Genomic DNA, 13,621 nt, shown 5'->3' on the forward strand with positions numbered 1-13,621 from the left:
TTCAAACTATAAAACATTTTGTTTGTATTCATCAAGTGGGCATTTGTTGAGCTAAATTAGATGTACTTTACATCCAAAGGGCATCTCTTTATATCATGACATCAGTGTCACACAACAAAAGCCATCTTACATGCTGACAACTTGCTAAGACATAAGCAAAAAATATGGAGCAAGGCCTGGAATTCCTCAATTATTCACCAGTTAAAGTTAGGAATGGTCAAAACATGTCTTTATTTAGTATTAAGTCAAGGAAATTACAATACAGACACATCACCTGTAATTAAAACACTTTGTTTGGTATTTTCTTATTTGCTCCCTGTCATTGTAAAAATGTAAAACGGTAAACAAATACTTAAATACTTTAAGAGACGATAGAGTTTAGGCAGATACCGAGAGAGAGAGAGAGAGAGAGAGAGAGAGAGAGAGAGAGAGAGAGAGAGAGAGAGAGAGAGAGAGAGAGAGAGAGAGAGAGAGAGAGAGAGAGAGAGAGAGAGAGAGAGAGAGAGAGAGAGAGAGAGGGAGGGAGGGAGAGAGAGAAACTTCAACAGAAACTGTTGTAAGAGATTCTAAAGTCATTATAATTACAAAAAAGACAAATGAAATGTAAGTCCCTCAATTACACAATAATCTATTCATGCTCCAATTGAAACAGCTTACTTCTTTCTTTTTATCCAAAATATTTAAAATGAGATCAGTTTCAGGTCAAATCCTGGGGGGTTGAGTTCATGTGCAAAAGTCAACAAGGTATCCAACACATAAAACTTTGATGCTCAACCGTTTCAATAAAAATATCTCCACATTTTACATATACAGTGATGACAAAATGGGCTATTTAAACTCTCACTCGACTCTGAAATTAGTTTTCTGGGGTTTTTTATTAGGCCAGGGGTTGCTCATAACATACACTGAGCTGACCAGGCAGCAAAGACGCCCCCGTCCTCACCTTCATATTAACCCTCTCCGCACTGCAGCGTCTTAAGGTGTTGTTTTGATAGACCGCGCTTCGTTTCTTTAGCGTATCTGTGTCTGTATTTGAGCCGAAACGAAAGTCGCCCCTCCACGATCCGGTGGTCAAAAAGGAATCGTACCTCTCGTCTTTGAGGAGAGTTGCACATCGGCTTAAATCTCCCAGACTATGAGTGTAGTAGGTGGGGAAAACAGGGAGACTGGCGGGGGGTGATCGGTACACGTAACCGCGACGGCACACCTGGAAATAAAACACTCCGCCGATTAAAAGGACTAAAAGGGACGACACGCCTGCAAGAGCGATCATCAAATAGAGCGTTAAGTTATCACCGTTCTGCGATTCACCCGTGAACTCCCGGAGCTCGCTAAGAACCGGCAGACCGTCACCGATTGATACGCTGACCGTGGCGGTAGCAGAGAGCGACTCGGGACCGTTATCTTCCACGAGGATAACGAGGGCGTGTTTCATTTCATCGTCCTCCAAGAACGATCTAACGGTTCTAATCTCCCCGGTGTGCAGGCCTACCGCGAACAGATTAGGCTGTGTCGCTTCGAGCATTCGGTAGGAGAGCCAGGCGTTGTGCCCGGAGTCAGCGTCAACGGCGACCACCTTGGTAACGAGGTAACCTTTAGGTGCTTCAGCTGGCACCGTGTCTTCAGCGACAAACCCTGAGCTCTGGATAGGATATAGGACAACAGGCGGGTTGTCATTTTGGTCTCGAATATAAACGTTTACTACGCACGTAGCGGATCGCGGTGGATCACCTTCATCTCCAGCTGTCACTTTTACTTGAAAGTGAACGGATTGTTCGTAATCAATGAGCCGCGACGTGAAAAGTTCCCCCGTTTCTGGGTGGATGGCGAAGAAGGAGGGCGTGTCTGAGTTCTCGTTCTGCAATATTTGGTATCGTATTCTAGCATTCGACCCGTCATCCGGATCCGAAGCTTTTACTGTCATCACAGACGTGCCAACAGGTTCGTTCTCCCAAACAGCCGCGCTATACCCCCTGTGCGTAAAAGTTGGGGAATTGTCATTGATGTCGTTGACTATGATCCTTATCACCTTGACACTAGAGAGTGGAGGGGAACCGGCATCACTGGCAGCCACTGTGATATTAAACTCCGAGTGAGTCTCCCTGTCCAACACGCCGTCAGTTACTAACATGTAATAGTTCTTCACCTCAGATACGAGTTTAAACGGAACACTGTCTAAGATCTCACACATGACGCGCCCACTCTCCCCCGTGTCCAGATCATACACGTTAATCAGAGCCACCATGGTCCCTGGTTTGGAGTTTTCAGACACAGTAGCTGAGACAGACATGATTTCAATCACGGGTTCATTGTCATTTTCGTCAATTACGTCAATGACAAGTTTACAGTGAGATGCCTGTCCACCTCCATCTTTAGCCTGGACATCCAGCTCATGCGTACTGGCGCCCTCATAGTCAAGAGGACCCGCTACCTTCACTTCTCCTGTTAAAGGGTTAATTTCAATAACTCCTCTCATTTTCTCTGACATGTGGCTGAACGAGTATGTTATCTCCCCATACAGACCCTCATCTAAGTCAGTTGCATTCAGCGTCACTATGACAACACCCATAACCGCATTCTCTGGCACAGAGGCTTTGTACACTCTTTGGCTAAAAACTGGGACATTATCATTGGCATCCAAAACACGGATAATTATGGCAGCAGTTCCAGATTTCACTGGTTCACCCCCGTCGATTGCATTGATTTCAAGCACATGTTCAGCTTGTGTCTCTCTGTCCAGGGCCCTTTTCAGAACCAGTTCAGGGGACGTGTTATCATTTATTTGGGTCGCAAATTCCAGCGAAAAATGATCGTTCTCGCTCAGTTTATACTCCCGGACTGAGTTGATGCCCAAATCGGGGTCATGCGCGCTCTTCAACGGGAAGCGCCTCCCCAGAACCGTCGATTCCACTAAATCAAGTCTTATTTCTCCAGTAGCGAACATCGGGCTATTGTCATTGATGTCCTTGATATCCAAAATGAGGCTGAAAGCTTGAAGAGGCTGTTCTAATAAAAGCTGGTACTGTAGGATGCAGACAGTGACATGCGCGCAGAGCTCCTCTCGGTCTATCCTCTGGCTGAGCAAAAGATTCCCCGATGCAGTCTCCAGCTCGCACAGCTGCCGGGTGCCTTCTGCAACCACACGGGCTCGACGCGAACCAAGGTCCGCCACATCCAATCCGAGATCCCGAGCAACATTCCCGATAACCGACCACTGCTGCATCTCCTCTGGGAGAACATAACGGATCTCTCCAAACGTGATTCCAAAGAGGATGGTGAACAGTGAAAGATGCAGCCAGAGTGTGAAGAGGATTCGTTTATCCATAATTAAGCAGTATCATAAACACGTATATTCAAATATCCGATATAAAAAGCTGCGTTCGAGCTCTTTCCTCCTTCAGCTGATTTGATCATTCTCAGGAAAGCTGTGGGCTTGGATCTCTCTCTCCTCTCTCTCACTCCATCCCTCCCTCCCTTCTCTCTCACTATCGCTCTTCCACCTCCCACACGCCCCCCTCCTCTCTCTCCCCCTCTTTTTCTCCGCTCCAGTACCACTGACACAGTTAGAGTGAGACTCTCCAATGCATTTATACGCATCCACAATTCACACTTTATAAAAGGAGCGCCGCCAAGCGAGTGGGAGAAAAACTGCAACAGTTATAAATATCCCTGTGATATCATTCGGGCCAACTTAAGACCAAAACTGTCAAAGCTGAGAGCAGGCCACCTGCAGGTGATGGCAGAGGTGATGTAAAGATTAATTGCCCCCAGCTTCAGGGTGGACACAAAAGAAACAACCGGTGCAATATAGTTCACATGTTGAAGTAAGAAATGTTAAAGAAAAATACACCTCCATTGCATTTAAATTCTGACAACCCCATCTGATGTAATGCTCTGATCATGACAAAGGTAAGTGCATCACCCGTAAATATCACTTTCTCTTCATCTGCTAAAGAATCATTCATGGCAGTGATGATGTCCACTAACTTCATGGTGAACATCACAATTCTCACTGTTACAATCACATCACTCTGAACAGAAAGCCGGTGGAAGATGAAAGCAAAGACTCTGGGATTAACCAACATTAAATTGTCACTATGACAGAGTGAGAGAGTTGATACAGGCCTCCACTCTACCACCAAATACTTAATCCACTACAAGCCTCACAGGTGTTAAGGAAGCCTGCTGTCACACCATGAATAATTGAATAAATGAAGTCCTAATTACACTCTGTAGTTCTCCTTGAGTGATATTGAACAAACATGATCAACAACCTGAATTGAGATTACAACTTCTTATGACCAAACAAAGCTTGACCATACAATGGGTTTGGTTGCTATGCAAGTTAATGCGATATTATAGGGACAAGAAAGAGACCATATACCTCAACCTCAAACAAATTATTCAGCCAGTGTTTGATGAGTAATGAGTGATTTGATGCAATGATTATTTCATGAATATAACTTAGTTCAACAAATAATGTATCTGCTCTATATATCATTTCCACATGACCACTCCCCTGACAACAAGGCATCCATACATGAGCCATGCTCACCCTGCAGAAGTGTTTATTTAAAGACTTAAACAGCAGAAGCTTTAGCTTGAAAGAGCACATAAATGAAAGGAATGACGAGTAAAAAAAACAAAAACATAAACATGAAGAAAAAACAACACTGATAAGTAAAACAGAATATAAAGTATCTGACAGAGAAACTAAAAGAATAGTGACAATGAAATGAAACATCAAAAGAGAAAAACGATGTCGGAATGAGTCTGATTGTGAATAGAAACTGCAGCCGTTATCGGTTTTCAGAAAGTGACACAGACTGGTAACAAGTCAAAACTACAGCAGCACCACATGATCGATCAAGAGGAAAAAAGCATATTTAAGGATGTTCAGTGCCAGCAGCTTTGGATGTGATAGTGAGGTCATAACACTCATTAACTCAGTCAAACCACATGAGACTAGAATAAATGCTTCACAATGCCTGTACAAGGCACACTAGCCACAAATTCTATGGGGTTTCTTGTTTCATTTTGTTTTTGAGAGACAAATTTCTGCATTAACTATTTTTGTTTGGGGGTTTTTTTACCTCAGGGGACCCATCGGAATCTGCAAACGCCTCAGCAAAGTCAGATGGACTTTTCCTCAGAGTTTGGTCAGCAGGCAGTGTGTTGTCATTGTAAGAGGACACAAACTTAAAGTCGCTGGTTCTAGATCCCGTTGTCAGGTAGGCGTCATAGTTGTAAGCACTGCGTAAAGTTCCTGTGCCATCAACCTCTGCGTAATTAGGAGGCAGATAAGCGCTGGGGATGGCCACCGCTCCATCAAACAACAGTCTGGGCTTTGTCCTGCGACAGAACCTCACACCCAGGATGATGATGATGAAGGTCAGGAAGAAGGTGGACACACACACCAGTGCTATGATCAAATAGAATGTCAGTTTGGAATTGTTCTCATCATAAGAAATGTCCTTCAGCTCTGGCACCTCAGCCAAGTTATCAGAAATCAGTAAATACATGGTACAGGTGGCAGACAGAGAGGGCTGTCCGTTATCTTTCACTGCCACAATCAGGTTCTGTTTCATGCTGTCAGATTCTGAAATGTCCCTCTGTGTCCTGATCTCTCCGCTGTGGAGACCAATGGTGAAAAGTCCAGGATCAGTGGATTTGATAATCTGATAGGACAGCCAGGCGTTCTGTCCAGAGTCTGCGTCCACTGCTATGACTTTGGACACCAGAGAGCCTCCGTGTGCAGCTTTGGGGACCAGCTCGGTCATGAAGGAGTTTCCCTCAGGGGAGGGGTACAGGATCTGAGGGGAGTTGTCATTCACATCGGTGATGAACACACTGACGCTCACGTTGCTGCTGAGTGGAGGAGAACCGTTGTCTCTGGCCATCACATGGACTTTAAAGCTCCTGAAATGTTCATAATCAAAGGACCTCACAGCGTGGATCACCCCTGTGTCTCCGTTCACAGACAGATAGGAGGACACCGGGGCTCCGTTCACCTCAGCAGCTAAGAGAGAATAAATCACTGTACCGTTTTGTCTCCAGTCTGGATCTCGAGCAGTAACAGAACATAAAGTGGAGCCAGGTTTGTTATTTTCAGTCACGTAGGCGCTGTAGGACTGTTCCTCAAACACAGGTGGGTTGTCGTTGACGTCAGCTACAGTTAAGTGGACAGTTTTAGAGGAGGACAGAGGTGGAGAGCCCTCATCTGTAGCAGTGATCGTAATGTTGTACTCAGACACAAGTTCACGGTCCAGATGAGCTGTGGACACCAGAGAATAATAGTTTTTAATGGAGGGAACCAACTTGAAAGGAACATTTGGCTGAATGGAGCAGCGGACCTGTCTGTTCTTCTCTGAGTCTCTGTCCTGCACATTAATGATGCCCACCTCTGTACCAGGAGACACGTTCTCTGCTATGGGGTTAGTCAGGGATTTCAGATTGACCACTGGGTGGTTGTCATTGACATCAGTGACATCAATCATGACCTTAGAGTAAGATGAAAGCCCTAACCCATCTTTCGCTTTAACGCGTATTTCAAATGACGTGGTAGCTTCATAATCAACAATGCCAGTGACGCGAATTTCTCCCAATTTTCGATCAATACTGAATAATTTCTTCACATCTTCAGCTACGTGTCCAAAATCATACGTCACATCTCCATTCACTCCCTCATCAGGATCAGACGCGCTCACTGTGATCACAGCGGTGCCTATAGGAGAGTTCTCAGGCAGACTGGCTTTATAAAGGACCTGACTAAATACTGGAGCGTTATCGTTTGCATCCAGTACAGTGACGTGAATCACTACAGTACCTGATCTCTGAGGAGAGCCTCCATCTACAGCTGTGAGGAGCAAAATGAGCTCCTTTTGTTTTTCGCGATCCAGCTCTTTATCTAGAACGAGCTCTATTTTGTTTTCATCCACAGCCAAAACGAAATGTTCGTTCCTCTGCAGGTTGTAGCCTTGAACGGCATTTTGTCCTGCATCAGCGTCGTGCGCCTCCTCTATTAAGAAACGCGCCCCCTTGTCAGCTGACTCCTGAATTTCTAGATCGATGGACCCGTCATTAAACTGTGGGGAATTATCGTTAATATCCTGAATGTGCAGGCTGACGCGATGCAGCTCCAGAGGATTCTCCAGCACCAGCTCCCGTTTTAAGACACAGGAAGGCTTTTCTCCACACAGCGCCTCTCTGTCGATCCTCCTCCCCACTATCAGCTCCCCGCTGCTCAGGTTTATGTCACAATAGCGTTCGTCGTTTCCATCAGTGTCGATGCGGGCTTTCCTACCGGACAAAGTGCCCGTCTGCAGCCCGAGGTCCTTGGCTATATTCCCGACAACCGATCCCGGTTTCATCTCCTCTGGAAAAGCGTAGCTCACGTCTCCATTCGCGGCGTGAAGCCAGAGGAGGAGGAAGTAAAAGCCGCACGCCTGAAACACGGTCGTAGCCATGACTTCCAAGGAATAAAGCAATGTAACGAAGATGATCCAGCAGCAATGCAACGCGGACAGCGACGGCGGTTCCGCGGTGACTGAGCCAACACGAGACCGGAACACACGAATTATGATGAAAGGATTTACATATCGAACCTACGTTGTTGTATAGCGACACCTTGAGGAAATATAAAGCACTGATACACTGAATGGACCGAACTGCAATTGAAGAACATTTGAAGGTATGTATATCAGGTGTTAACACCACGAGCTCCTTTTAGCTCAAATAAATCACTTTTGCCATTTGAATAACGTGACTCAGTCCAGGAAAGGACACTACCACACAACCAAACTGTATATGCAAAGAGTCAAACTAAGTTAAGTTGTCCTGCAGTTGTCTCTATCAGCAAATAGTTGCCAGTGCACTTAATTTATACAGATAAGATGGATTTGATTATTACTATGGAGCAAATGCATTCAGGGTGTAGCAAGGGTCACGTTCAATTCACTGGGTGTACATCTGATTCAATCCTTCCAGGTGCTCTCATATGAAGCTTGAGCCTTGGTCTTTAGTTCCATACTATGATGAGAGCCACCTTACTTTTGAAAATACATATATAGTCCAAAGTATGTACTTATTGGGCCCAAAACCACAACCACATATAGGGATGTTTGGTGTAGGAAAAAAAGAAAAGAAAAAATGTCAAGCATGAAAGGGGTTGACTATGAACTTTTTCAACATGTGCCCAATACTTATGTGAAGGAATGTTTACTGATACACCTGCCTTTGTCCTTCTTTTCACTTTAAGGTGGCTGATTTTCTCAAAGTACAATACCAGTGAGTATTTTCTTGACTCTATGTTTCTATACTTGTGCATATATATTAACAATATTCAGTTGTTGAAATGCATTAACTATCCTCTGATTGGCTGACTATTTGATTACTTGTGGTGATTGTGTTTGGTAACCCAGCTTTGTGTTCAGACATTCTTCCTCAAGTAAATAGATCTATTTCCATCATATATGACATGAACATAAGCACACATTTAAACAACATCAGAGTTGCCATGGCAGCCTAAACAGAATACACCATGCAGTCTAACCCATGTAATTTCTTTAGAAAGTCACACCATCAGAACAGCAGGCTGGCACTTATCTGGCAGGGAGTTAAAAACCAGGAGATGACAGAATCTGACTAACAAAAACAGACTTTAGTGTATGTAGCAGGAGATAGCAATAAGAGGATGACACTATGCAAGGAATTCATATCGTATAGGACTAGAAGGATCATCAACAAAATCACTGCTATAATAAAGTTCAGTCATAATGAAAAATGCCATAATATTGTTAATGCAATTAATTATATTAAGCCACAGCGTAAAACCACAAAGCTATGACACAACCTCAGCAGGTGTCACTGTGAGCACACTCACTATAACCCAAACCTACAGAAGTCAAACATTTTCATTTCTCTAAACATTTATATTGTATATATGTTATAGTCAGAAAGTTCACATCAGACACTCATCAAGCATTGCCAAGCTCAAGAAAAAGCAAAGGTGACAGCCAAACCGGTACACACTCCACCTGTGTACATTTGATGGCCAAAAATGTCTTGCAACAATCTCCAAAGAGTATATAACATAGATTCTCTTAACTCAGAATCTGAACTATTATATTAATTACGTAGAGATGCCAGTAAAATAACTGATGCTTGAATTAATATCAAATCATGCTCCATCTCTCATGAACCAGACAACATCACACATCCTTAACAAATGCTCATCTTTAAGTACAGTAAATTAATGGATCACCAGTTTACCCCTATGGAAACCCAAACAAATCTCCTCACTAAGTTAATTACATATTCATTTGATCAAGGGAGCACTATCTGAAAGGCAAGGAGTTGGACTGAAAACCATATCAGCAACCTTCTACTGAAATTGTGCAATTACTTGATTCACAAAGACAAATAGAATAAAAAGGCAAAGAGTAAAACAGAGATGGAGAAAAATATATACAAGAAACAAACAAGAAAAACTCAGCAAAACAGACTCGAAAAGACTTAACCACAATGTGAATTATTATGGACATATTTAGGAAAGTATATGACTTCACGTGACAACTAGATTTATATTAAAATACAAGTGAAAGTTTGACTTTTTTTCAGGGAATTGCGTTAGGATCAATACTGTGCAGCACATTTAGAGCGAGGTGTTCATACCTCAGGGGACCCATCAGAATCACCAAACGCCTCAGCAAAGTCAGATGGACTTTTCCTCAGAGTTTGGTCAGCAGGCAGTGTGTTGTCATTGTAAGAGGACACAAACTTAAAGTCGCTGGTTCTAGATCCCGTTGTCAGGTAGGCATCATAGTTGTAAGCGCTGCGTAAAGTTCCTGTGCCATCAACCTCTGCGTAATTAGGAGGCAGATAAGTGCTGGGGATGGCCACCGCTCCATCAAACAACAATCTGGGCTTTCTCCTGCGACAGAACCTCACACCCAGGATGATGATGATGAAGGTCAAGAAGAAGGTGGACACGCACACCAGTGCTATGATCAGATAGAATGTCAGCTTGGAATTGTTCTCATCATAAGAAATGTCCTTCAGCTCTGGCACCTCAGCCAAGTTATCAGAAATCAGTAAATACATGGTACAGGTGGCAGACAGAGAGGGCTGTCCGTTATCTTTCACTGCCACAATCAGGTTCTGTTTCATGCTGTCAGATTCTGAAATGTCCCTCTGTGTCCTGATCTCTCCGCTGTGGAGACCAATGGTGAAAAGTCCTGCATCAGTGGATTTGACTATATGATAGGACAGCCAGGCGTTCTGTCCAGAGTCTGCGTCCACTGCTATGACTTTGGACACCAGAGAGCCTCCGTGTGCAGCTTTGGGGACCAGCTCGGTCATGAAGGAGTTTCCCTCAGGGGAGGGGTACAGGATCTGAGGGGAGTTGTCATTCACATCGGTGATGAACACACTGACGCTCACGTTGCTGCTGAGTGGAGGAGAACCGTTGTCTCTGGCCATCACATGGACTTTAAAGCTCCTGAAGTGTTCATAATCAAAGGACCTCACAGCGTGGATCACCCCAGTGTCTCCGTTCACAGACAGATAGGAGGACACCGGGGCTCCGTTCACCTCAGCAGCTAAGAGAGAATAAATCACTGTACCGTTTTGTCTCCAGTCTGGATCTCGAGCAGCAACGGAACATAAAGTGGAGCCAGGTTTGTTATTTTCAGTCACGTAGGCGCTGTAGGACTGTTCCTCAAACACAGGTGGGTTGTCATTGACGTCAGCTACAGATAAGTGGACAGTTTTAGAGGAGGACAGAGGTGGAGAGCCCTCATCTGTAGCAGTGATTATAATGTTGTACTCAGACACAAGTTCACGGTCCAGATGAGCCGTGGACACCAGAGAATAATAGTTTTTAATGGAGGGAACTAACTTGAAAGGAACATTTGGCTGAATGGAGCAGCGAACCTGCTGATTATTGTCAGAATCTGCATCCTGCACATTGATGATTCCCACCTCTGCACCAGGAGACACGTTCTCAGGTATCGGATTGGTTATAGACTTCACATAAATTGCAGGTGTGTTATCATTTACATCAGTGACATCAACAGTCACCTTTGTGTAAGATGATAATCCTAAACCATCTTTCGCTTTAATGCGCAATTCATAAGTTGTAACGGTTTCAAAATCCACTTCACCATTAACTGTTATTTTTCCGTTTTTACGATCAATACTGAATATTTTCTTCACATCTTCAGCTACGTGTCCAAAATCATACGTCACGTCTCCATTCACTCCCTCGTCAGCATCAGACGCGCTCACTGTGATCACTACTTTACCTATTGGAGAGTTTTCAGGCAGACTGGCTCTATAAAGGGCCTGACTAAACACTGGAGCGTTATCGTTTGCATCCAGCACAGTGACGTGTATCACTACAGTACCTGATCTCTGAGGAGAGCCTCCATCTACAGCTGTGAGGAGCAGAGTGAGCTCCTTTTTCTTTTCTCGATCCAGCTCTTTATCTAGAACGAGCTCTATTGTGTTTCCATCCACCGCTAAAACGAAATTGGCGTTATTATCCAGGTTGTATCGCTGGACTGAATTCTGGCCCACATCCGCATCATGCGCCTCCTCCATCAAGAATCGAGCCCCCCTGACTGCTGACTCTCGTATTTCTAAATTGACCGTCGCTTCGTTGAATTGTGGCGGATTATCATTAATATCTTGAACGTGCAAGCTGACTCGATGCACTTCCAGAGGATTCTCCAGGACCAGATCGAGCTTTATCACACACGACTCCTTTTCACCACAAAGCCCCTCCCGGTCAATCCTTTCAGCAACAATCAGGTCTCCACTGTTGTTGATCTCACAATACGGTTTACGGTTCCCGCCAGCGTCGACACGGGCTTTTCTAGAAGGCAGTTTATTCACGTCCAGGCTCAGATCCTTCGCTATATTCCCGATGACATATCCGCGTTTCATTTCCTCTGCGAAGGAATAGCTCACGTCTCCGTTTACGGGCCGCCAAAGAAGAAAGAAAAGGAAGCTGATTTGTGCGGTGAAACCCATCGCAGCAAACCGTCTCCGTTACGTCGAAATGAGCCGTCACAGTAGAGAACCAACACAACGAAGCTCCGAGGGCATCGACCGTAATCCACAGCAAGTCTGTCTGCAACCTCACAATCAACAGCAAATGAGGAATCAACGCTCCTCTCTTTACGCACCGAGGCTGGAGGGAGTGGAGCCTCTGAAGGTAGGCTGGCGAATAGCGACACCAAGAGTGGAATTTAGAAATAACACACCGCGTTTGTTATACATTAATAGTATTTAAAGTATTATCATTATAAATTGTACTAGCTGTTGCATTTCAATTGATTATCACAATTAAATGATAGTTAATTGACGTAATCTTGTCCTATGCAAGGTGAAAAAACACAATTGTGACTCAGGCCCTTAAAACAACAAATATCCTCCGATGTTATCAAAATACAAGCATTGTTTTACATGTGGCAGCTGTTAACATAAAGGGTCAAAATATGAATATGTTGCGGTACTGTTATGTACCTTTAAGTTTCATTATATGGCTCATAACTTGTATCAATTTGTAAAGTAAATGCTGTTTTTATGCTGTAAATTAATTAAATGGCGGCGCCTCCACTTAATGAGAAAAACGGCAAATCCTGTATATATTTCCCACTGAGATACGAATCACTCACTAATGTTCCACAGCCAGTTTGGCATACACAAAATAACCCAAAACTCTAAATCATGACACACAACCTGCCCGGAATCCAAATGAACTCCAGCAACTAAAATGAAACAGCATAAATAGTCTACATTAACCTAAACAAGATCCCACTCTGTAGCTCCACAGGTGCTGACGTCATACCGACGCACTAACGTGTGACTCCCTGAAGCTCAGCTCGGAGGCAGCGCGTGCACATCCCATGTGATTTGCTCGATCAGACACAACATCCATGACAGTAAAGAAAAGGTTGTCAATCTTAATGTGTGTGGTCCAGGGGAGTTTGTAGTTTAGTTAAACTCATTGTTTTATAGACCAAACTCATACAAACCCTGTCAAAATAACATAACAGTAGCCACTGACCTTTTAGCAACTTTAAACCAATCACTGCTTTAAGGCATTTTTAAACCACATGAACTAATATGAACATTTGTAAAAGTGGAAGTACTCTCACACACACCAAACACACACACACAAAGGCTGAGACAGTCGGACAGAAAGGCACACAGACAGAGACACAGAGAGAAAGACTCTTTCATATCAATTCTGGTGTGAAACAATCATAACTCCTTCAATTCTCACTGGCTCAACAGTGAAATATCAAGCTACTTCAGCGCAACAGTATATAAACACTATAAAGAAAGAATGATCAACTACTTTCATCGATTCAAATGTCTTCAAATTCATACTGAAGTCTAAACAAATACATGCTATGAGCTCCGGTGAGATGTCACATTGCTTCATTTCAATACAACCACAAATTTCCCAGAAAACCACTCATTCACGACCAGAGTCTTGAATCTTAAAACAAATTGTGTGTTGTTGTAAACACCTAATATGCAAGAGTATGACAAGTATATAAGACAATAACAAAGTCTGAGTCAGGGAGAGAAGCACGGTGAGCAGCACACA

General features: G+C 43.8%; 1 protein-coding gene across 1 annotated transcript; it reads right to left on the reverse strand.

Annotated features, from left to right (window-relative positions):
• Positions 1–877: 877 nt before the first annotated feature.
• Positions 878–12,097, reverse strand: LOC143011823 (uncharacterized). The gene is made up of 3 exons (XM_076164825.1): positions 9,673–12,097; positions 5,094–7,445; positions 878–3,286 (listed from the first exon to the last, which is right to left on the reverse strand). The coding sequence occupies exons 1-3, from the start codon at positions 12,031–12,033 to the stop codon at positions 878–880; spliced, it is 7,122 nt and encodes a 2,373-aa protein (XP_076020940.1). The 5' UTR covers positions 12,034–12,097.
• Between the last annotated feature and the right edge of the window lie 1,524 nt (positions 12,098–13,621).

The sequence above is a fragment of the Genypterus blacodes genome, unplaced genomic scaffold (genome assembly GCF_046128005.1).
Source record: "Genypterus blacodes isolate CSIRO-AG114 ecotype Tasmania unplaced genomic scaffold, CSIRO-AGI_Gbla_v1 ptg000139l_1, whole genome shotgun sequence".
Taxonomy (NCBI): Eukaryota; Metazoa; Chordata; class Actinopteri; order Ophidiiformes; family Ophidiidae; genus Genypterus; species Genypterus blacodes.